This window comes from Monodelphis domestica, chromosome 3 (assembly GCF_027887165.1).
Source record: "Monodelphis domestica isolate mMonDom1 chromosome 3, mMonDom1.pri, whole genome shotgun sequence".
NCBI classification, from domain to species: Eukaryota; Metazoa; Chordata; class Mammalia; order Didelphimorphia; family Didelphidae; genus Monodelphis; species Monodelphis domestica.
In genome coordinates, this window is record NC_077229.1 from 537,097,616 (window position 1) to 537,121,361 (window position 23,746).

General features: G+C 33.9%; 1 protein-coding gene across 1 annotated transcript in view; it reads left to right on the plus strand.

Moving 5' to 3' along the window:
• The window catches only part of KCNN2 (potassium calcium-activated channel subfamily N member 2), a 200,741-nt gene that overhangs the window by 145,281 nt on the left and 31,714 nt on the right, over positions 1–23,746 (plus strand). Inside the window, exon 4 of the mRNA XM_001370055.5 lies at positions 7,498–7,639. Within this exon, the coding sequence (XP_001370092.3) occupies positions 7,498–7,639 (142 nt within the window). The remainder of the gene's footprint in view (positions 1–7,497; positions 7,640–23,746) is intronic.

The following is a 23,746-nucleotide window of genomic DNA, read 5'->3' on the forward strand; positions in this document are numbered from 1 at the left end:
GGAAGGTTCAGGTCTCTCATTAGTATAGTTTTTCTATCTATTTCGTCCTTGAGTTCCTCTAGTTTCTCCTTTAGAAATTTGGATGCTATGCCATTTGGTGCATACATGTTGAGTACAGATATTTCCCCACTGTCTATACTGCCTTTTATCGGGATGTAATGACCTTCCCTATCTCTTTTTACTAGATTTATTTTTACTTTGGCTTTGTCGGATATCATGATTGCGACTCCTGCCTTCTTTTTGTCAGTTGATGCCCAATAGATTTGGCTCCACCCTCTTACTTTCACCCTATGTGTATCTACCTTCCTCATGTGTGTTTCTTGTAGACAGCATATGGTAGGGTTTTGGATTCTAATCCACTCTGCTATTCGCTTGCATTTTATGGGTGAGTTCATTCCATTCACATTCAGAGTTATGATTACTAGCTGTGTATTTCCCAGCATTTTGATTTCTGCTCCTGTTCCTGCCTTTTCTTCTTTCACTATTTCCTTCTACACCAATGTTTGCTTTTAAACAGTCCCCCTTGTTCCCACTCTTATTTTACTTCCCTTTCTACCCCTTCCCTTCTTATTCCTCACCTTATTTTTCCTGTAGTCTTTCTAAAATTAACTCCCCGCCCCCTCCCTCTCTTGTACTGCTTCCCTCCCCACCAGACCGTTTATTACCCTTCTACTCCCCTATTGGACGCAAATCTATTCTCTGCCCCCAATGGATTGGATTGTTTTTCCCTCTTTGAGTCAATTTCAAAGCATGTAAAAGTTGAGTATTTCCTGTCTCTGACCTCTTTACCCTTCCAGTATATTGATGTTCTCTCCCCTCCCACCATGAGCTTCTTTATGATGTATAAATTTACCCCCATTTGTTTCTTTTCCCATTTCTTTTAATATTAACCTATTTTTAAGCTCTAGTTATATATATGTATATATGCATACTCTTGTATGTATTTTTGCATGCATATATCTATATACCTATTTATGTCCTTGCATCCTATACAGTTTGTCACTGTTCCCTCTAAGTGTACTTCTTTTTGCTGCCCAGGCAATAACAACAGTTTTTAAGAGTTACCAATGACCTCTTTTCTTATAGGGATACATAACATTTTAACTTATTGAGTCTCTTAAAATTTTTTTTGTTTTGTTTTTCTTTTTCCCCTCTTTTTAAATTACCTTTTGATGATTCTCTTGAGTTCTGTGCTTGTACATCAAATTTTCTGTTCAGGTCTGGTCTTTTCTTTACGAATTCTTGAAATTCTTCTATTTTGTTGAATGACCATACTTTCCCCTGTAAGAATATAGTCAGTTTTGCTGGGTAGTTGATTCTTGGTTGCAGACCTAGTTCCCTTGCTTTCTGGAATATCATATTCCATGCCTTTCTTTTTGTCAGTGTGGATGCAGCCAGATCCTGAGTTATCCTCACTGTGGTTCCTTGGTATCTGAATGACTTCTTCTTGGCAGCTTGTAATATCTTTTCTTTGGTCTGATAGTTCTTGAATTTGGCTATAACATTCCTGGGTGTTGTCAGTTGTGGATTAAATATAGGAGGTGATCTGTGGATTCTATCAATCTCCACTTTTCCCTCTTGTTCTAGGATATCGGGGCAGTTTTCTTTAATAATTTCCTGTAATATAATGTCCAGGCTTTTTCTTTTGTCATGATCTTCTGGTAGGCCAATGATTCTTAAATTGTCTCTCCTTGAATGATTTTCTAAGTCCTCTGTTTTGTGAATGAGATGCTACATATTTTCCTCAATTTTTTCATTCTTTTGGTTTTGTTTTATAGTGTCCTGCTGCCTTGTGAGATCACTTGATTCTAGTTGTTGTATTCTAGTTCTTAAAGACTGGATTTCATCCTTAGTTTTTTGGTCGTCCATTTCCTTTTTGTCTGATTTTCTTTGGAGGTCATCGTTCATCCTCTTTACCTCATCTTTCATCTCCTTTTTCTCATCTTTCATCTCCTTTGCCTCATTTTCCAGCTGGTTGATTTTGGCTTTCAAGACACCATTTTCTTGTTTTACTTCAAGTGCCTCTGTTTCCAGATGACTTATCATAGTTTTTAAGTTCTTTTCCCAATTGTCTTAAGCCTCTCTTAATTGTGTTTTGACTTGCATTTTGAGTTCTTCCAAAACCTGTATCCAATTCGCTGGGATTTCTGATTTTTCCTTTGCTGATCCCTCCCCCTCTGTTTCATTCGCTCTTTGCTCATTACCTGTGCAAAAGCTGTGTATTGTAATTTCTTTCTTCTTTTTCTGTTGTTTGCTCCCTGTATTTGTCTGTATTCTTGCTCCCCTCATTTCTTTTTGTTGTTGTTGTTGTTGTTTTGGTTTTGGGGCTGTCAGTCTCCCCTCTTGGAGCTTTGTCAGATCTCTTGGTACAGTCTCTAGGGGAGGAATGTTAGCTTCCCTGTCCTCTTGAGGCTTTTGATCAGATTAAGTTCAACTGGGTTGGGCTGTATGTGCTCTGAGGCCGAAGACTCCTGGAAGGCTGGGCCGCCCAGGCTCTCTCCAGTTCTCTCTAGCTGCTTCTCTGTTGTCCGCAAGGTTCCCCAGTGCCTTTGCCTGCCTCCCTAAGCTCTGAGGAGTCCTGATGGGGTTAGGTTCAACTGGATTGGTCTGGATGTGCTCTGAGGCAATGGTGAGACTGGAGCTTGATGGAGGGACCCAGCCATGGCCTGGTCTCTCCCTGGCTTCCTCCCCGCTGTCCACACTGGACGCTTGGTGCCCGGCGCCCCGCTGCTCACAAGGTAGACCCTCCAAACCAGAACCTTTGCCCACTCAGAGGTTCCCGCTGCTGCTGGGGGCTCAGCCCTCTGGGTTGGGGGGGAGGGGTCCTCTGCCTTCCCCTTAGACCAGAGTATTCTTGGGTTCTGACTTTGGGGGGAAGTACCTTTTGATTTGAGTCTAGAAGGAAGGTTCCCCATCTCTGTCCTGTTGCTCAGCTTGAATTTCGGTGCCCTAGGAGCATTCAGTCTGTAATCGGAAAGGAAGGGTCTTCCGCGAGGTCTGAACTTTTGCAGCTTGCTAAGCAGCCATCTTGACTCTGCCCCGATTGTTAAAATTTTTACATATAATTGGAAATAATTTTTATTTAAAAAAGAATTAAAACAAACCTTATGCCTTTATTGCAACTATATAATATAGGAATTTCTGCTTTTTGCTTGTATTTGTATCCCCAGTGCTTAGCACAGTGCCTGGCACATAGGAAGCACTTAAATGACTTCTTGACTTGGCTAAAATCTTGTCAGTTTAACTGAATTGTATATAACCATATTTTCCTCTTATTTATTTACAAAATTTTAAAATCATAATTGTTGACATTTCTGTCAAAGCCCTATTCTGTTGATGACAAATTATAGAGATGACCCTGGATTCTCAAAGCCTATAGCAGCAGAACACAAACTCTGGTAGGTCTTGTTATATTGAAAAGGTATTGAATGTGGACATAGAGTATGTTCCCAGCCACAGGTTATACAAGAATCAGATAGGTTCAAATAGGCTTATTATCTAAAGGTTTTCTACCACACAATTATCTTGCCCACAGTAATTCATTAAGAGGATCTCTTACGGCTTAGAAAGATTGTGAATTTGGTGGTGGAAGTATTCATGCAATGGAAATCATTGACTTCCTTTGAGACATAAATTAATCAACTAGATCTTTCATCCTGACAATTTTCTGACTTGCTTCTGCTGCAGCCTAGAAACTAGTCCTGGAAGATACTTGGAAGTCGCACCTATGCAAGGCTTTCCTGATTGGTGAGACTTTACTATATTTAGCTGGCCCCAGACCCAATATGCTCTTTAAGCTATTTTCCCAGCTGCTGATTAGAAAACCACTCCCTTCCTCACCTTCCTCAACTCTTAAACTCCTACTGAGAACTATAGTCAAATCAGTACCACCATTGCTTCTAGAAAGGATATATGATCATTGCTATGACACTTTAAAACTCCCATCCCTAGATATCTTTCCCTTGTACATTACATATCCTCTACTGAATTGTAAGTTTCTTGAGAGTATGGATAGTTTCACCTTTATATTTGTATCCCTAGCACTTATCTCAATACCTGGCACATAGTAAGGGTTTAATATTTTTTTATTCATGCATATATTTATTCAAGTCAAATTGACCTTTTCATTGCATAATGATGGCAATTCCAGGAACATTCATTCTTATTCCCTTATTCTCTTTTTAAAAATTGTTTAAATTCACAATTTACCAAATTAGCCATGTTCAAACAAAATATGTTCATTCTATACTCTGAGTCCATCAGTTCTCTCTCTGGAGGTAGATAGCAAGTTTTATCATGAGTTCTCTGGAGTTGCAATTAGCCACTGTATTGATTAAAATTACTATGTCTTTAAAAGCTCATTACATTTTTAAAAATAAATTTTTGGGGGGCAGCCAGGTGGCTCAGTGGATAAAGATTCAGGTCTAGAGATTGGAGGTCCTGGTTCAAATCTTGTCTCAAATACTTCCTAGCTGTGTAACCCTGGATAAGTCATTTAACCCCAACTGCCTAACCAGCAATACTCAATATTGTAAGGGTTTTAAAAAATAATTGTAACAAAATATTGTTATTTTTATGTAACTTAATCTCCTCGTCATGTTCACTGCACTTGGCATCAATTAACATAAATATTCTCAGGGTTTTCATCATTTCTTACAGCAAAATAGTATTTAATCACAATCATATACCATGATTTGTGATGGACATCCCCATAGTTTCCAATTCGTTGCCACCACAAAAACAGCTACTATAAATACTTTTGTAGATGTGTGTTCTTTTCCTCTATCTTTGATCTCTTTTGGCATATAGTAGTGTTGTTGCGGGATCAAAGGGTATTTACGGTTTAAAGCTTTTTAGAATATTGTTCCAAATTGTTTTCCATAATGGCTGTATTAATTCATAGTTCTAACAATAGTGCATTTTTTTTCTTTTTCTACTGCCCCTTCAGCATTTGTCATTTTTATTTTTAGTTATTTTAGCTAATCTGATGGGGGGGGGGGGGAATGATACTTGATTTCAACTGAATTTCTCTATTCATAGTTTAAAGCCTTTTTTTTTTCATATGGCTATTCTTCTATTTCTTCTGCTGAAAACTTCCAATTCATGATAGTTGGCCATTGGATAATAGATCTTATTATTGTAAATTTGAATTATTTGCCCCGCTAATTTGCTTATGATTTATTTCTAAACCATGTACCCATTTTGAGATTACTTTATATGGGATGTCAGATATTAGACTATATTTAGTTTCTAATTTCCCAATTACTTTCCAATTTTCCCAAAATTTTTTGTTGAATAATGGATTCTTGCCCCTCAGACTGAGATCTCTGGGTTTATCAAACTGCTAGGTTACTATGCTTCTTTGCTTCTTTGTAGTGAGTGTCTAATCTGTTGTATTGATCAATCTCTATTACTCAGTATCAAATTATTTTGATAATTATAGCTTTATAATTTTAGATCTTGTACTACTTGTCCCCTATCTCCTAATTTTTTTTATTTCCTTGATATTCTTGACCTCATGTTTTTCTAGATTTTATTTTTTTCCCAGATCTAGAAAGTAATTCTTAGTTAGTTTGATTCATATGACATATAAATGAATACATTTTGTAATTTGTCATAATTTCCTCAGTGTACCAAAGAAAAATTAATTTTTATGCAATTATTTGGATCTACTTGTATTTGGAGGGCAGAGGATGTGGGAATAAGAGCCCCTTTTTTCCTCTCCCAACACTAATCACAGGATGATATTATAAACTTTGAAGGGTCAAAGGACTTCTCACTGATATCCCAGAAGTGTCCCCAAAATAGTTGTGACTAGTAGCAGTATCATCATCGGGAGCCTAGGCAAAACTAGAGAGAACTCTCATCACTCCATCTCATTCCACACCAATGTCTTCCCCTACCTTCTAGGAAGAGCCCTATGTGCTCTGGTACCTATGTAGAGACCAAGTTTTCCCTCTAAGAATGGAGGCTTTATTTCCTTTTCCTTTTTGTTTTTATTGATTTGAGTTGCAAAAGGCTTTTGCAAACACCAAAACAGGTGGTAATTAATGAGAACTTTAAAAATGATATTTGTTTGTTAAATTCTATCATCATGTATTTAAAAGTAGGGAAGAGTGTCAATTATCACATTACAATATAAACTGTGTCTAATAGACATTTTCTGAAGACTTTAATTATAATTTAAGAAGGATGATCTTGAATCTCTCTACATTATCCAGGATTTGGGAATACAGATTTTGCCAAACTCTGAGGATAAGGGATAAGAAAAAGAAAGAATTGTCTTTAAGAGGAAAGGAGGAGAATTTAGCCACAAGATCTGGGAGAAGATTCTGGAAGAAGGCTTTGGAGAGGAGGATCTTGGGAGTTAACTGAGATTAATGGTCATTCCTGATCTGGCTTCTCTCCGAGGTAGAAGGGAGGACATTTGCTCTATCATCTCCTGGGAACAGACTAGTCTTGTGGAAAGATTAGGAAGTTCCTGGGTTTGGGAGAAAGTGAGACCAATCTGGCTGAGAAAACTTGGTTAAGGTAAACCGAAGGGTTTTTCATCTGGGACTTTGGGTTTACTTAAGGAGCCAACCCCAGGCTGGGAAAGGACTCAATCCATCTGTGAGTCCTGTATCCTTAGCCTTTTAGAGACAATCTATAATATTTAGGTTAAGTAAGGTAGTCAGATAGTTTTGGGGTTTAAGATAGCTCAGGAAGTGGGTAAGAAGGGATTGAGAAGATCTGAAGAGCATTCTCCATGAGGGGAATATATAAGACTGACACACTGTGGTACAAGAGAATGTAATGGACTTCTCCAGTAATGGCTTTACAATGTCCCTGAACAACCAGCAGTGATCTACAAGGGGAAAAAAAAAAACTATCCTCTAGCAGAGGACAAACTGAGGGAGTAAAAACACAGAGGAAAAGCAACTGCTTGACTACAGAGGTTGAGGGGAGAGACACTAAATGAGTGCCCTAATGCAAATACCAACAACAAGGAAATGGGTTCAGAGCAAGGACACATGTGATACCCAGACTAATCGCGCATCGGCTAGGGAAGGGGTTGGGGGGAGTTGGGGGAGAAGAAAAGAAAATGATCTGTTTCCAATGAACAATGTATGAAAATGACCAAATAAAATAATGTTTAAAAAAAACATACTTGGGTAGATTTGATCAAAACAACAAATATGAAGCTCTAGGGAGAATGTAAAGGTATAGGTTAGTTGAATCAATAGATCAATCATACCAACCCCACTTAGAGTAATTAACAAGATACTTATATTGCTATCGAATCCATCAAAGGCATGAAGTCTGAATAGACTAATTCAGTTGGGAAGTATTAGAGTGCTTCAAACAATTGGGTGAAATGAAATGATGCTACATAGGATTTGTGCTATGGAGTAGATTTAAAAAACAATGTTTAAGACAAGTATAAATTGCCCTCAGCTTTGCTGTGTTTAGATCAATTAGCTGATAAAAGTTTTCTTTTCTTTTCTTTTCTTTTAGGTACCATGATCAACAAGATGTCACTAGCAACTTCCTTGGAGCAATGTGGTTGATTTCAATAACTTTTCTCTCCATTGGTTATGGTGACATGGTACCTAATACATATTGTGGAAAAGGAGTCTGTTTACTTACTGGAATTATGGTAAGTGACACTTCCCTCTCCCCACCTCCTTTAAACTCTGTTTTAATTCACTTCTGATACGATAATATGTAGGTCATTCCATCCATGGAGCAAGTCATATCAAACTAATTTTCCAATTTCTTCCTAACAGAAAATTAACTCAAATTTGTTCTTTTTGTCCTTTTCTTTTTTTTTTTTAAATTTCAATTCTCCACTTCATGGAGTTCCATGTAAAACATATTGCTAGGTTATATTAACCTCAGACTATACATTGTAACTTCTTTTTGGAACCAGGCCATCCTATGGTTAGGTGAGAAGTAATTAACTTATAACAGCTAAAAGGAAAATTTCAAGGATAAAGTTTGCTAAATTTTAGCACTTGTGATAACATATGTTTACATGGAATGATATCACAGTTGACTAATATCTTTTATCATAAGAAACTTTAAATATATAAACATGAAGATAATTTAATACTTTGCAATATTTCTTTTTGATTGTCCTGAGTTTTTTAGGCAGCTGATTCTCTGGCTCTAGCTTCATTTTTTCTTTGGCTTTTGTGGAGTTGATTTTAGTGTGTATCATCATCATAAACATTTTTTATGGAAGGGGCTGAAGAATGATGATAGGAATTTTGAATGCCTTGGTCTCTGGTAATAATGGAGTGGCCTGTTTTGGAGCTTTTGAAGTCAAACTTATTACCTCAACATGGCAGGCTTGCCTTACTCTGAACTGGGACTGTTCCTTTTCTTGTCTGGGGGCTAGTATGCACTTCAAAACCCAGTTCTCTAAAAAGATCTCCCTCAGACTTGACCCCTACCCTAGATTTTGCGTATATGATACCTGACAATGGTGGGGTACTCCTTCGTTGACTTAATTGTGCAATATTACACTGAATCAAACAGATGCCTCATTAGTCAACAAAATATATCAACAATCAATTGTAAAGTTATTAATAGCAATCTAGTGCCTAAATTAAAACCCTAGTTACAAAATGTATATGATTTCTGTCATATTTTAGCATTATTTTCATGCTATAAATCTATATAATTTCAGAATTGTGGTGAAAATTATTTTTTCTACTTGATTTACACACTAATTTCTTTCCTATATTGTATATTTATATGAAATAATTTTCTTTATTTTCCAAATATAATATGATAATATTAAATACAACATTTACATAAAAGTTTTCCTAGAAAGTTACATAACAATATATTATTTATTTAAAATATTTCATGATTATAGAGTGTTTTCTACCAACCTTATATTTGCAAGGTTCCTTTGGGTCCCTTATGAAAAAGGGTTTCTTTACCTCTATCCTTGAATCATGTCTGAGTATGGGCTAAGGTACAGTGACTTCTGTATTATTTGATTAGAACTAAATCCAAAGTTAATCTTTCTTCCATAACTAAAAGTTGTACATTTACCTTTCCTTTATTTTTCTTTCTCAGAAATACAATTATTCTCTGCCAATTCTATTCCCTTTCTCAACATCACAGGTTTCTGATTTTGACACGTTTGGCTCCATGGTCAAGTCTCATTATATAATAAAATTTTAAATTCTTGGTCATTATCATATAGTTTTTTTTTAATTAAATGCCTGTCACATGCAGCATGATAATAAATTCTGTTTAAATTTTATAAACCAAAGGAAACATTAATAATTAAAAATAAACAGGTATATAATGAAAGTTAAAGCAATACAGCTCCTACTTTCTAAACTTGTATTCTCCAATAACATGTTCAGGCTGATACATAAATTAGCCTCTACTTCCTATTCCATACTCCTTTGCTCCTCACAGACTTTTGTCTCATCAATATCTAATAGTCTTTTACTTATCTTGAATAAATATTTCAGAAGAGCTTTGCTTGCTCATGGAAAACCCCATTCATTTTTTAAATGTTATAATTTATAACATATGGAGCTATTAGATCATTTCTATATAAGTAGTCAGACAAATTTATTTGATGCTAGACTATAGGGTAGAGTTTTAAAGGAAGTGACTTTAGGACAAATATTGATCAATTCGTTCAATAAACCAGCTTTTATATCTTATGTGTATATCTCATATTAGGTCTCCATGAATTAGATTTAGAAATGGACATCATTCTCTAGAAGACTAATATGATGAACATTTACCTGGACATCACAGAACAAATCCATCCATCTTTAAAAATCACTTACAATAGTTTTTAATGAATGTGGTAGGAACCACAGACTAATCCCCTGCCTCCATGCAAACCTAGGTTTTCCTTAATTGATATTGAGACTACTTCAAACCTAAAGGATCCAACTGATGACAGTATTTGAAAACAAAACAGTCACAAGTAGCTGCAGGTATAGAAAATAATGGAATATTTCAGGCAAGGGATTTTTACTTAGATGAATCCACTGGAGGGGTCCTCAGTGACTTTCTTGGTTAAATACCCTTCTGCTATGGCTAACTAAATCAATCTCCTTCAATTACTACAAGTGTCTCATTTTGTTCTAATATCAAAAACCTAATCTACCAGAATAGCTGGCCCAACAGAACCACAGGCCAGAAGACAGCAGAATCATCACTTCTTAACTCTCCATTGTCTCAAGATTTTTTGCTTATCAAAAAAGTAAAACTCTATCTGATTTCTTTTGAATTATCCAATCAAATCATGATTTATTTTTATTTCAGGTGTCTACTTACTCAGGTATAGATTTCCATTCTTTGGTTGTTTCCTTGTGATTGTATCTCCCTATTTCACTCAGACTAGAAGTTCAGTAATCACCAATGGACCTGATCTTTGGACTAATCCCATTACTGATTATCCCAGAAACTTTAACCTGCTAAGTTATTGCCATCTCTATAGGTTCATCCTTTTCTTCAATAGCTTGGTGAACCTTGGCTCCCAGGCCACAGTTGGTCTAGGATTTGATATAGATATCCTATTGTCTTTCATCCAAATGCAGCTCAGAATTCCTGATCTAACAGTCTCAATCTCCTCTGACTTTAGGGACTATAGAAATCCATCAGGCATGTCCAGTCGCTGTGTTTATTTCTATAAGTGAACAGAATACACCCTTTTCCTCCTTTCTGCAGTTTTATGAAAAGGAAATATAATATGTATTATTCTTAACGCAAAAGAAATAGTTACTGAATTACATCTTGTATTATTTCTATGAGACTAAAAAGGATGAAAATGTGTTCATCTTCATCTTTTTGTGTTGTTACATTTTCATTAACTCCTTGGTGTGAGTATGTGTGTTAGACAAACATGGAGAGAAAGAAGGAGTTTGTTAATGTGCTATTTTGTGGTTTTTGAGATTTTGTACCAGAATACAATTCTTTCTTTGCTTATACCTAAGGAGGCTCCCACACTTTAATAATAAACACAGTAGGAAACTAATGTAACTATGTTCTTTTCATAAAGTTGAACTAATTGTTTCAATAATTATTAATAATAATGAAATACTGTTAGCATTTTAATAGAAAAGTTTCAGCTTTCAGTGGGTGATTTTATAGTAAATACAGTCTACAGAAATAATCATATTTTAGAAGAGATAATCCAAGTTTAAGATAAGTAATTTCTTTTGCTTCAGGGAGTTTATAATTTATGTAATGTCAACATAGTAATTAAACAGGATAATTAATAATATCAGTAAGAAATAAAGGTAAGCTGACTACCCACTTGCTATAATTTGTATTTTAAGTTCAATGTTCTTGTTTCTCCTGAACTGGTATAGTACAATTTGTTTTTCTCAAATAATTAATATAATACCATGCTGATACTACTCTTAGAAGGAATATAGTTGATGATGGAAACCCATTTGTCAATTTTAAAAATTAAAACATTAATAAATATCACTTATTACTATAGAAAAATTTACTAAAAATTAATTTTATAATATAAAAACATAAATGTTTGATGTCTCTTATCCAATACACAATATGTAACCTGTCCTATAGTATGTATGTCCTAATAAATTCTTAATAATAATAAATCATAACAATAACAGTGGTATCCTAGAACAAGAGTAAAGATGTTATCAAAGAATTAGAATTCAGAATTCAGAAAGAGAAAAAAGATTGATCATATAACAAGACTGAGAAATAACAAGCAGTTGACCAGTATCAGTGGAAGAGTGTTTCCTGAAGAGAAAATTAAAATAGTCTCCAGCATGTTGGATAGACCTCCTATGGAGAACTTTTTGGAGGGTGCAGATAAGAGCCACACAAGATAGGCAGGCATGTATGAGTTAAGATTTGCATCATTAGAGGGAACTTACAAACTGAGAAGATCAAAGATGCTTTGAGTATTTAAATTTTTGTATTCAACTGTGTTATATCCTTAGAGGTAAGAGATTTACTTTGTGAGATCGATCTTAAAATCATTATTTTTTCCCCTTTCTCTACCTCCTTGTCAGTTTACTGCCCTATAGATCAGCTTGTCCTTCTTGTGACATTCTAATGACTACCTCAAACAAAACTCCCTTCTGACCATCTCTCCACTATATGTGTTGTGTCTCTCTATTAGAATGCAAATTCCTGGAAAGCAGGTACTGTCTCACTTTTTGTCTTTGTAAACACAGCACTTACAGCAGTATCTGGCACACTGCAAGCACTTAAAATAGTTTTTTATTCCTTCATTTTTTATTTAATAGCTCTTAATGTAATGTTATATATATGCATAAAACTTTTAACATCCAGGGTCTCTCAAAAATAGATTTAATTTCTAGTTACATTTTGACATAAGGTTGTGTTATAACATTTCATTGAGCAGCTAGGTGGCACAATGGATAAAATGCCAAGCCTAGAGTCAGGAAAACTCATCTACCTGAGCTGAAATCTGACCTCACACACTATGTGACCTTGAACAAATCAGTTAACCCATTTTGCTTCAGTTTCTCAATTTATAAAAATTACTTAAAGAAGGAAATGGCAAACCACTCCAATATCTTTGCCAAGAAAACCCCAAATTGGGTCACAGTCAGATATAATTGAAATTACCAAATAATAAAAAGTTATGAATTTTTGAAGTTAATGAACAAATTTCATTTAAACATAAATGTCCTTTAGGTATATTAATTTGGTGAGAAGAAATAGAATGTTCTCCCCTGAGAACTTTCCAATTATTAAAACAGTTCTTTCAAAGTCTGAAATAAATAAATAGGAATAATTACATCTTTTTACTTACTGAGAGGCAATAAGAGTGGTAGACAAAGAACCAGCCTTAGAGCTAGAAAGACCTAGGTTGAAGTATGCCAAGTTTGCCTCTGATAAATAACTCTTAGTTCTGTTGTCCTGGGGAGGCCATTTAATCTTTCAGTGTCATTGGCAACCCAATGAGACTAGATTGCAGAACAGGTGCTGACCTGCATTGGGAGAGAAAATTTCTTGACTTATCAACTAGTGTAGTACTGAATTCACTGATCTGGGTCAAAAAAGAGAAAGACACAGAAGAAACTATGTCAAGAAAAATTATACCCATATATGGTTCTATAGTCTCTAATAATGTAAAAACTGGTAGATTAGACATTTTTAATTTTCTAATTAGAAAAAAACCAAATTGTTAGTATCTCATTTACAAAATTCTCCCACCTCCCTAAATATTACAGCATCAAATTTGTCTAATATCATGAAATCTCTATTAATAATAGCTAACATTTAAGTAGCACTTGAAGGTTTACAAAGCATTTTATTCATATATCATCTCATTTCATCCTCCTGAGAATCTTGTGAGGTAGGAACTATCGATATCCCCATCTTGCAGATAAAATTGGGTCTGAGGGAGATTAAGTGATTTTGCCCGGGGTTAAACAGCTGATTAGTGACTGAGCAAGATTTGAACCCATCCTTCCTGACATCAAATTCATTGCTCTTATCCACTATGTCATTCTTTTTATTAAAAAAGAAATCACAGTGTAGCTAGGGCAACAATAAGCGTTAGTAATTCTCTACTCCTTCCACATTGGCCATAACAGTACACTAAATAAGTCATTATATTTTAAAATGCAATGGCAATGGGGTAGCGGGAGAGAAAAATGGCTAGTGTAGGAAAAAAAATTAAAAGCTAACTGTGTAATGACACTGTTATATTTTCTGCTTCCTTTTATCCTGGCGAGATAACAGTTCTTCTTTTCTATAAATGAACAGCTGATAAATCCGGATTAAATGCTGAATATTTTTAGCTATTCCCTAAGTTTTATGTTTGTCAAATAAGCACAGTCAAGAATGGGATCCTTTTTAATCTTTTGTAGGCTGCTTGTTATCAGAGATCTTAAACAGCAAATAAAGTTTTAAAGAAATATTTTACTGTTTGGTTCTTTCATGGATGTTCATCTAATCTTACCAACAAAAGGGCCAAATGAGAAGAACCTATCTTTAAATTCTTACAACAATTTCTATTTTGTGCAGAGCAGCAGGAGGGGATGATGGGCCTTTTCAATCATAAGGCTAAATTTCCCATCAGTGCCCTAAATGGATCTTCACTTCTCCCCTCAGTGGATCCCAAGAAAAATTCATAAGAAATGTGTCTGCTGCTTTCTTCTGGGTACAGGCAAGTATAGCTGGAAGTTTTTGTGACTTTCCAGCACTCCTTGATTCAACTCCTCAACTAGTATCCCTGGTTGGCACTGTTATATCTCATTCATAATAATTCTGTGAGCAAAATTATCAAATAAAGTTTTAACTAGGTTTTAAAAATATTTATCTTCTTCCAAAAGTAGAAATAGGATGGGCCAAAAATTGTTTATTGAAATAAGGTCTGAATATCTCACTCTTAACTTTAGCATTTGGTTACTTGTTTTATATTATGCCTTACATCACAAACAGTTCTTTACAATAAGCACAATTGAAATCAACATTCATCCTATAAAAAGTTTCCAAATTCACATTTCAAGGATTTGGAGACAGCACATTTCTTATAGAGGAAAAGTTGTTTGTTTGTTTTTTAATTCTGTGAGTGTTGTTTATTGTAGTAAGTTTAGTGACTTGTAATAGATTTCCTGTCATCTAGAAGATTAATTATTCAATTCCAGGAAAATGTTTAGGGTTTTTTCTAATTATTTTAATTCAAGAAAGAATGATTTGTACCCTAAAATGGATGAGGTACAACTTAAGAATTAAGTTACTTTGAAGTCAGGTACAATATCTTATTTTCTTTTAACTTAATATCTTTCCTTGTTATGTGGTAAATGTTTGTGAATTGGTCATTGAATTTATTTTGAAAATGATAACTTGATTATTTGTGGGCATGTTCGTGGCTAAGTTAAAGTTATCATTTGTGTTTCATTCCAGTAAGTGAACTCTCCTGGTTGATAGGGCAGTCTAGTTTTTACTAATTAATTCAGAAATTAACATATAAATCAATAATTTAAGGATCTGTGACTGCTTTTACTTAGGTATTCCCTTTATCAACACAAACCATCTTTGAAAATATACTACCAATCTTTTAGCATTGTTGTGGCCAAAATTTAGTTATATTGGTACTCAGAAAATAGACATATCTATTATTGTGGCCATACATGAAGCTTTTCTGATATGATAGAAGCTGCCAAAGATTGAATACCTTATGTGAATTTAAGATCATTTCTATAAGAATGAGGCATTGTAATAGAAATTTAGTGGTGAAAATAATATTTAGGACTAATGAAATTGGAGTACTTAGGACCAAAGCTAGTTTTATAATATTAAAAGCAAGTTAAACATGGAGCTTTGTTAGAAAAATTTACAGATTGAAAGTCGGAAGAGACCTAGCTAGCCAGCTAGCCAGTCAAACATGAAAATACCTCTGTCATATGCACCTCAAATATTTTTTTCTAGTAAGAGTGCCATCAATTCATTCAATAAATAAATCCTTATATCACTTTGACTTAAGGTCCTTCACCATTCTGATTTCCTTCTTCAGGTTGCTTTCCAGGCTAACAAGATACTTTTTGGTTTTTGTTTGTTTGTTTAGGCAAATGAGGTTAAGTGATTTGCCCAGGGTCACACAGCTAGAACCTGTCTGAAGTCAAATTTGAATTCAGGAAGATGAGTCTTCCTGACTTCAGCTCCAGTACTACCTTCACTGTGCTACCTAGCAAAACTATAAATTATGTGTGTATGTGGGGGGGATATGTGTGCATGTCCAAGGTTACACACATATGCACATGCATGCACGCACATATATGTATAATGTTATTTCACACTCTTGACTCCCAGGTCTTTGACAAACTGTCCTCTAACCATGTCTTTTCCATATGTAATTGATACTTTAAGCTCAAGTATAAAACTTTTTCATTTATTACTATTCAATTTCATCTTTTTAAAATTCCCCCTAATGTCAAAATCTTTGTGGATCCTAACTCTATCTAATATGCTTCCCAGCTTTGGGTCATCTAGAAACTTTATAGGTATGACAGCTATTCCTGAATCCAAGGTTTTGATAAAAATGTAAAAAGGAGAAGAGAATATAAGTTTAAATTTGACTTCAAACACTTATTAGCTATGTGATCCTGGACAAGCCACTTAACCCCATTTGTCGAGCCCTTGCTGCTCTTCTGCCTTGGAATCCTTACTATCAATTCTAAGACAGAAGGTAGTGGTTTAAGAAAAAAGAAAAGGATAGGGTAAGGACGATCCTTAAAGCACTCCATTAGTGATCTCCCTCCAAGTGTTTTGATAAGGATTTTATTTAGTTTCATTAAGAGCAGGTTTTGGTCACTTTTTTTTCACTTTTACATTGTCCCCTTTTAGAGAGAGAAACAGAGAGAGCTGGCCACTGGCCCTTTAAGGAAAGAGGATAAAAACCCAATGAAGAAAGAATTCTGGGCTCCATGTTCTCTGACAGTCAAAGAGAATTCAGGGAGCTGTTTTGAGCTCACTCTCTGACAGTTGATGGTGGTTGGCATTAATAGAAGATTATATATTACTTTGAGAAGATTATATATTACTTTGAGAGTTGAGAAGGAGAGTGTTATTCACTGAGGAGTTTTTCCGTCCCCAGTTTCTGGAGGAAGCAGAAGCTGCCAGAGAGAGGCTCTGTCCACTCTCTCTGACTCAGAGATAGGCCCTGCCTCAGTTTCTCTCAGTCCAGAGATTCTGACAGTTATTCTAACAGTTTGATCATTTATATTAATTGAAGGAAGGAGGTTAAAGAAGACTATAATTAGAATGGGTTTAGTGAGAGAATATATTTTAAGATAGTCGAGAATAGTTTATTGCAGATCTACCTTGGTGGGCAAGAAGAAGCTGCAAACACAGTAGTTTAGCTTTGGGGGAGGGGGAGGTATCTTGACATTTTAGAATAAGGTTAATAGATTTCATTTACTATCCCTAACTCCTAGTTTCTATCCTCCTATTTCATTTCCCTACCTCAACCAGAAATAAATTAGAATTGAATTAAACTGCTTCTGGCATTCCACCCACTGCCTGCAATAGGTTAACCTCTGATAACTTTAGTTACTTATAACAACTTATCAATAATAGTTTGGGTCTCAACATACTAGCTATTATTCACCTATAACACACATTAACATTGAACTGTCATTGTCTACTCTTTGAGTACAGTCATTCAACAAGTTCAATATAATTATGCTATTTTTTAGCACAGATTTCTAGCTATTCCATAACCATACCATGAAATAGTTGATGAAATACTTTGCTGAAATCTAGGAAAACTATCTTTTTGGTAACCATTTTAAGAATTTCCAAGGAACCAAGAGACACTAAGCTTTCTCCTATATTACTATGCATCTCCTATTCTGCATTATCTTTCAAATATTATTGATGAGCTCAGAAAACATAGGAAATAACCTGTTAGTTTTTCCAATATTGATATAGTTCATATTGGCCAAATGATTTTAATTCCTCAAGGGCAACTAAGTGTTTTTTTAATAGATTTTATTTATTTTGGGCAACAGCTTCTTGTTAGATATGTTTTGGTTTTGTTCTTTCCCACCAAAAGTCATTCTCCTTGACAAAGAAAACAAAAGCAAAACAGAAACCTTATCATTTTTGTTGGCCTTAGATTTCCTCATCATCTTTAATTTATATTGAACTTTAACAGCCTTGACACTATTATTGTGAGAGGGCTCCAGAAATTCCTCCTAGTCCTCTATCACTGCTATCTTATATTCTGTTCTAGGCTTTTTATTCATTTCATGAACTCTATATTTATTTCCTTTTTTGACCTGATGGTCTATAAAACATTCCAATGAAAAACAAATCACTTGTTTCTACTATTGATCTTTGTCCAAGTTCTCTCTTCAAGACAGAAAAAAAAGGTTTCATTTTCTACTTTTTGGGGTACCTTTCCTCAAAAGAAAAAAAGATTAACTTTCCAGAGAGTTCTGGAAAATTGATTTGACTCTCCTTAGAGAGTTGAATCTTTAATCTTTACGCAGTGAGACTATTAACCTTTCCCTGTGATTTTTGGAAATTCATATTAGATTAGAATACTCATGTTACACCAAGTACTTCTTTATTGCTGCTTTGACTATTTTTAATAGTGTATATAAGCCAATATGGCAAAATGACCCCCCTGAGTCAGGGCTCAAAATTTTCATGCTGGAAGAAAGGAACAGTTTTCCAAACTAGAGAAAATAACAAGAGTCTAACTTAACAACCCTTATAAGTCTCTGAATATAACACATTTTCTCTGTTTGCATTTATCTTTTCAATTCTGCCCAAGCACATAGTGCTCAGATTTTCTAATGCTTTTTTAGGGGGAGAAAAGATACTTTAAAAAACCAAGCACTATCTAAGCCTACATACTTTGTGCTTTAGTCTCATGAAAATATCATACATTTTCTCTGATGTCCACATATAGGCAGGCATAGGCAGCCTTCTGGCACAATTAATCTAAGTCAACCATAGACTTGTCCTATTGGTGCAAGAAGAGTAGTCAGAATATATTTTCTCATTTTGTTTAAAGAAGACTATTCCAAGTAATCAACATTCCACAGCAATTTAATTTTATTGAGTGGCCTATGACAAGCCAAAATGTATCTATGTTGATTAAAGAAGTAGAAACTTTAGATCTCATAATACATTTTTACTATAAAACCTTGTACATTTTTTTTGATCCACACTATGGACTAAAATTCCACTGGAGTAGACAACAGCATTGTGGCATTGTTGAATCATAACTATTATCATATTGAAAAGAATTAATTTTTATCCAAGAAAACTTTCTGGACTGACCACATGCTAAACATGTCTTTTTTTAGAAATGTGAAAAAGTGAAATTTGCTCATTTTTTGAAATTTGAAAAGAGATATATTGAAGAGTATTCTAAGAAAAAAGTGAAAAGCTTGGAATTTTTTATTTATACTTTTAGTTATTGTTCTTATGCTCTGCCTCCAAAGCAAAGACATCTCTCAGAGATGGCAAGTGAAACAAAAAAGAAGGAAGGAAGGAAGGAAGGAAGGAAGGAAGGAAGGAAGGAAGGAAGGAAGGAAGGAAGGAAGGAAGGAAGGAAGGAAGGAAGGAAGGAAGGAAGGAAGGAAGGAAGGAAGGAAGGAAAATATCAATATCATATGAGCTCAAAGCCATGCTATGCAGTGTACATTTTTCTTCAATACACTACAAAGGTAGTCACTGAAATACATATGACTTATGTGAGTACAGAATCAATTCAACAATTTTTTTTAAGATCAGAAAACAAAACTAGGAGAGAATAGAATCTTTGTGTATGAATATATAATAAGTGACCCCAAAAGTCACTTTTTTGGTAGAGGATACTAGAAATAGTAGATCACTAACCCTGTTATACTCTTACCCACCCCACTCTCTTGGTCATAAGTTCTCTGATACAACAAAAAGTTTTACTATGAATATCTGTGTATTTTTCTTCTTTCTTAGATCACTTGGGAGTACAATACAACTAATAGCATTATAGGGTAAAAATGAATGTGATTTTGGGGTATAATTCTAAATTGCTTTCCAGAATTATTGGACTAAATCACAAATCCAACAGCACATTAATTCATGTGTTCTTCCACAGTTCCTTCAATTATCATTTTCCTTTTTTCTGATTTTTTTCCCAATTTTATAGATGTGAGATGGAACTTCAGAGCTGTTTTATTTTGCATTTTTCTCATTCTTAATGATTTGGAGAATTTAATCATATTTTTATATTTTTAATATTTTTTGCCTGGAAACTGCTTGTTCATATCTTTTAAGGAATTGATCTTGGTCTTGTACATTTGAATAAGTTACCTATAAATTTTAAATAGCAGGCCATTACCAGAAATATTTGCTGTGAAAAACTTTTCCTACGTAGCTAATTCTTTACTTCTAATTTAATGTTTTGTTTCTGTAAAATCTTTTCATTTTTCCATAATATAAATCATCTACTATGATCCTTTTTATCCATTATTTGTATAAGAATCCTTTTCGTCAATATCCACAATAATAAAAGTTATCTCTGTCTCAGTTTCTCTAATTTGTCTTCCCATCCTGCCTGGGCAGGAAGTATAGAATCTACTCCTGGGCTAGAGCCCATTACTAATTGGAAAGGGAGCTTTGACCTACTTCATTTATAGCCTGGGTCACTTTGTCCCTCTCTAGGAAACTTGGTGAACCTCTGATCCTAGACTCCTGATCCATTTAGTGCAATAAAATGCAGGATTCCTGAGTTCAAGAAAGCTACTAGCTTCTACTTCCCTTGTATTGGAATTACAGTATATGCTATCACATGTGACCTTTCTAATTTATTTATGATATATCTATTTATCTATTCAGAATTGATTATAGAAAATGGTGGGAATAGTGATTTAAATCAAATTTCTGCCAGTCTTCTTTCTACTTTTCCCAGAAGTTTTTATCAAGGAGTAGATCCCTACCCCAATCCTTGGGTTCTTTGCATTTATCAAATGCTGTACTGCTATGTTCAATTATTTCTAGGTCTCATGGTCCAGTATCTGACACTGATTAACTTTTCAATTTTTTAAACTAGTACCAAATAACTATGAGACTATGAATCCCCTTTTGTGCTAGCTTTTTTTTTACTCTCATTATTTCCTTTGAGATTTTTGACCTATAGTTGCTCCAGAAGAAACAGTTAGCATCATTAAACATTTATTAAGCATTTGCTATGTGAAAAACTGGAGCTAAGAAATGAATGTACAAAGAGAGTGTACAAAGAAAGTCCTCACCCTCAAGGAGCTTACTGTCTAATGGGGGAAAACAACACAAAGAAAGAATCTGAAAATCATGGGTAATGAAAGTAATGAAGTCTGAGGGAAAATCTTCAATGTCCACTTTCCACTCTCACCAGAATGAGTGACACTGTGGACAGGAGGTGCTGAGGAGGAGTGAGTTATATAGCTGATTCCATCTTGTGATAATCTTGTGTAATGAATTTCTGAAGATTGTTAGGTTCATGAAAACAACCTAGTGGAAAATGATGATAGTTTTATACTACCTCTAAGAAAAATAATACTTACATTAATTGATATAGCACTGATTAGGTATATTTATTTATGTAATATTGGTACATACTGAGGGGCAGCTGGGTAGCTCAGTGGATTGAGAGCCAGGCCTAGAGATGGGAGGTCCTAGGTTCAAATCTGGCCTCAGACACTTCCCAGCTGTGTGACCCTGAGCAAGTCACTTGACCCCCATTGCCTAGCCCTTACCACTCTTCTGCCTTGGAGCCAATACACAGTATTGTGGAAGGTAAGGGTTCTTATAAAAACAGAATATTGGTACACACTGGCATGATCCAACCATAAGTAAATAATAACTCCCCGATTATTTGTTTTTATTTCTGTAACACTTGTTTCATTTTTCATATAATTCCAGTCTATGTCTTGATCAGGAACTCAAAATATTTTAAACATTAATTATCTTGAATATAAATTCTTTATCTCTTCTCATTAGGGATTATGGATAATTTAAACAAAGGATGGTAATTTGTGCTTATTTTATATGCTTCTACTTTGCTGAAGTGATTGTTTCAATATTTAAAATTTTTCTAAATAGACCATTATATCATCTGCAAAGGTACCATTTTGTTAGTCCTTTGCTTTGCTTATTGAATTAATTAAATATTTTCTTTATTGCTAAAACTAGCTTTTCTAGAATTATAAAAGATAATAGTATTGATAATGAACATTATTGCTTCACTATTGATTTTGTTGGGAGAGTTTGCATGTTTCTCCATTATCTATAATGTTAACTTTTAGTTGTAAATCTATATAATTTACCAATTGTATTATGAAAAGCCCAATTTGTCCTATGCTTTAATTTTTTTTAATTGTGGGTTATATTTTGTTAAAGGCCTTTTCTACATCTAATGATATCATTGTATTGCTTTGTTATTAATACTGTATAATATTTTATAGTTTTTATAATCAACCCTGCATTTTTAATACAAATACAACTTTGTCATAGTGTACATTTTCCAAAAATGCTTGTCATCTCATTGATAATATTTTATTCAATACTGTTGTGTCCCTAATTGTTACAGATACCAGCCTATAGTTTTCCTTCTCTGTTTTGTCTCTTCTTCAATTAAGCAACATGACCAGTTTTACTTCCTAAAAAGAATGTAGTTGAATCCTATCTTTACTGATTTTTGAAAACAATATATATATACATATATATATAATATTGAAATTAATTGTTCTTTGAGTGTTTAATAGAATTTACTTTTAAATTAGTCTAGTTCCGGGTTTGTTTGTCTGCCTTCCCCATCTTTGGAAGTCCATTTTCCTCTTGTTCAGTTTCTATGTTTAAATTGTTCACTTCTCCAAAAAGATGAATATAATCTCAGAAAAATCAGATAATGGTAAGCTTCTGAAGAAAACTGAATGGGAATAGAATGGAGTATACCTTTTCCTCAGCTATATGTACCTTCACAAAAAGTGACCATGTATTATGACATTAAAATGCTCATAAACAAAGGCAGAAAAACAGAAATATCAAATGCACCCTTTTGGGGCCATAATGCAATAAAAATTACATTTTTTAAAGGGTCATAGAAGCTTACATTAAAAGCTAATTAGAAACTAAATAATATAATCCTAAAGAATGAGTGGGTCATAGGAACAATAATTACATTAATGGAAATGACAATAGTGAGACAACATATAAAAATGTATGGGAAGCAGCCAAAGTAGTACTTATGGGAAATAATATATTTCTAACTAGGTAAATAAAATAAAAATAGAAAAAAGAAAGAGCAGATGGATTAATTGGACATGTAACCAGAAAAGGAAAATTTTTTAATCCCCAATTGACAAAGAGAGTAACAAAATTGAAAGCCTTTTAAAAAATAATTGAATTAATAAATAAAAGTAGAAAACAGTTTTATTTTTTTAAAAAATGAAATAAACCATTGGTTAATTTTATAAATAAAAAATAGGTATTGTCCTCCTAAATATGGTTTTGATACCAAAACTAAAGAGTGCAAAAACAGAGAAGGAAAATTATAGACCAAATTCTTTAATGAATATCACTGCAAAAATTTTAAATAAGATAGTAGCAAAGAGATTTTAGCAATATATTACAAAGATCAAACATTATGAGCAGATGAGATTTATACCAGGAATGCAGAGTTAGTTTAATATTAGGGGAAATATATAGATAGAATATATTTATTTATTATGCAGTACATATATTCTCTATATACATATTTACAGTATATATACAGTATAATCAACCATACTAATAACAAAAAAACCCAAAATCATATGACTATCTCAATAGATGCAAAAAAAAAACCCTTTTGACAAAAACATCATTCCCATTAAAACTCTAGAAAGCATGGGAATCAATAAAACCTTTCTTAAAATAATAAGTAGTATCTATCTTAAACCAAGATCAAGCATTCTATGTAATAGGGATAGCCTTTCCAAGGAGTGAAGCAGGGATATTACCAATATTATTCAGCATTATTCTATAAATGCTAACTAAGACAAGAATGAGAAATTAAAGGGGGAAAATAGGCAACAAGAAAACAAAACTATCACTCTTTGCATATATCATACAATATATACTTAGAGAACTTTAGAGAATCAGCTAAAAACAATAGTTGAAATAACCACTTCAGCAAAGATAAGAAATAAACCCACATAAATCATCAGCATTTTTATAAATTACCAACAAAACTTAGCAGAAAAAAAAAACAGAAAGAGAAATCCCATTTAAAATAATTATAAGC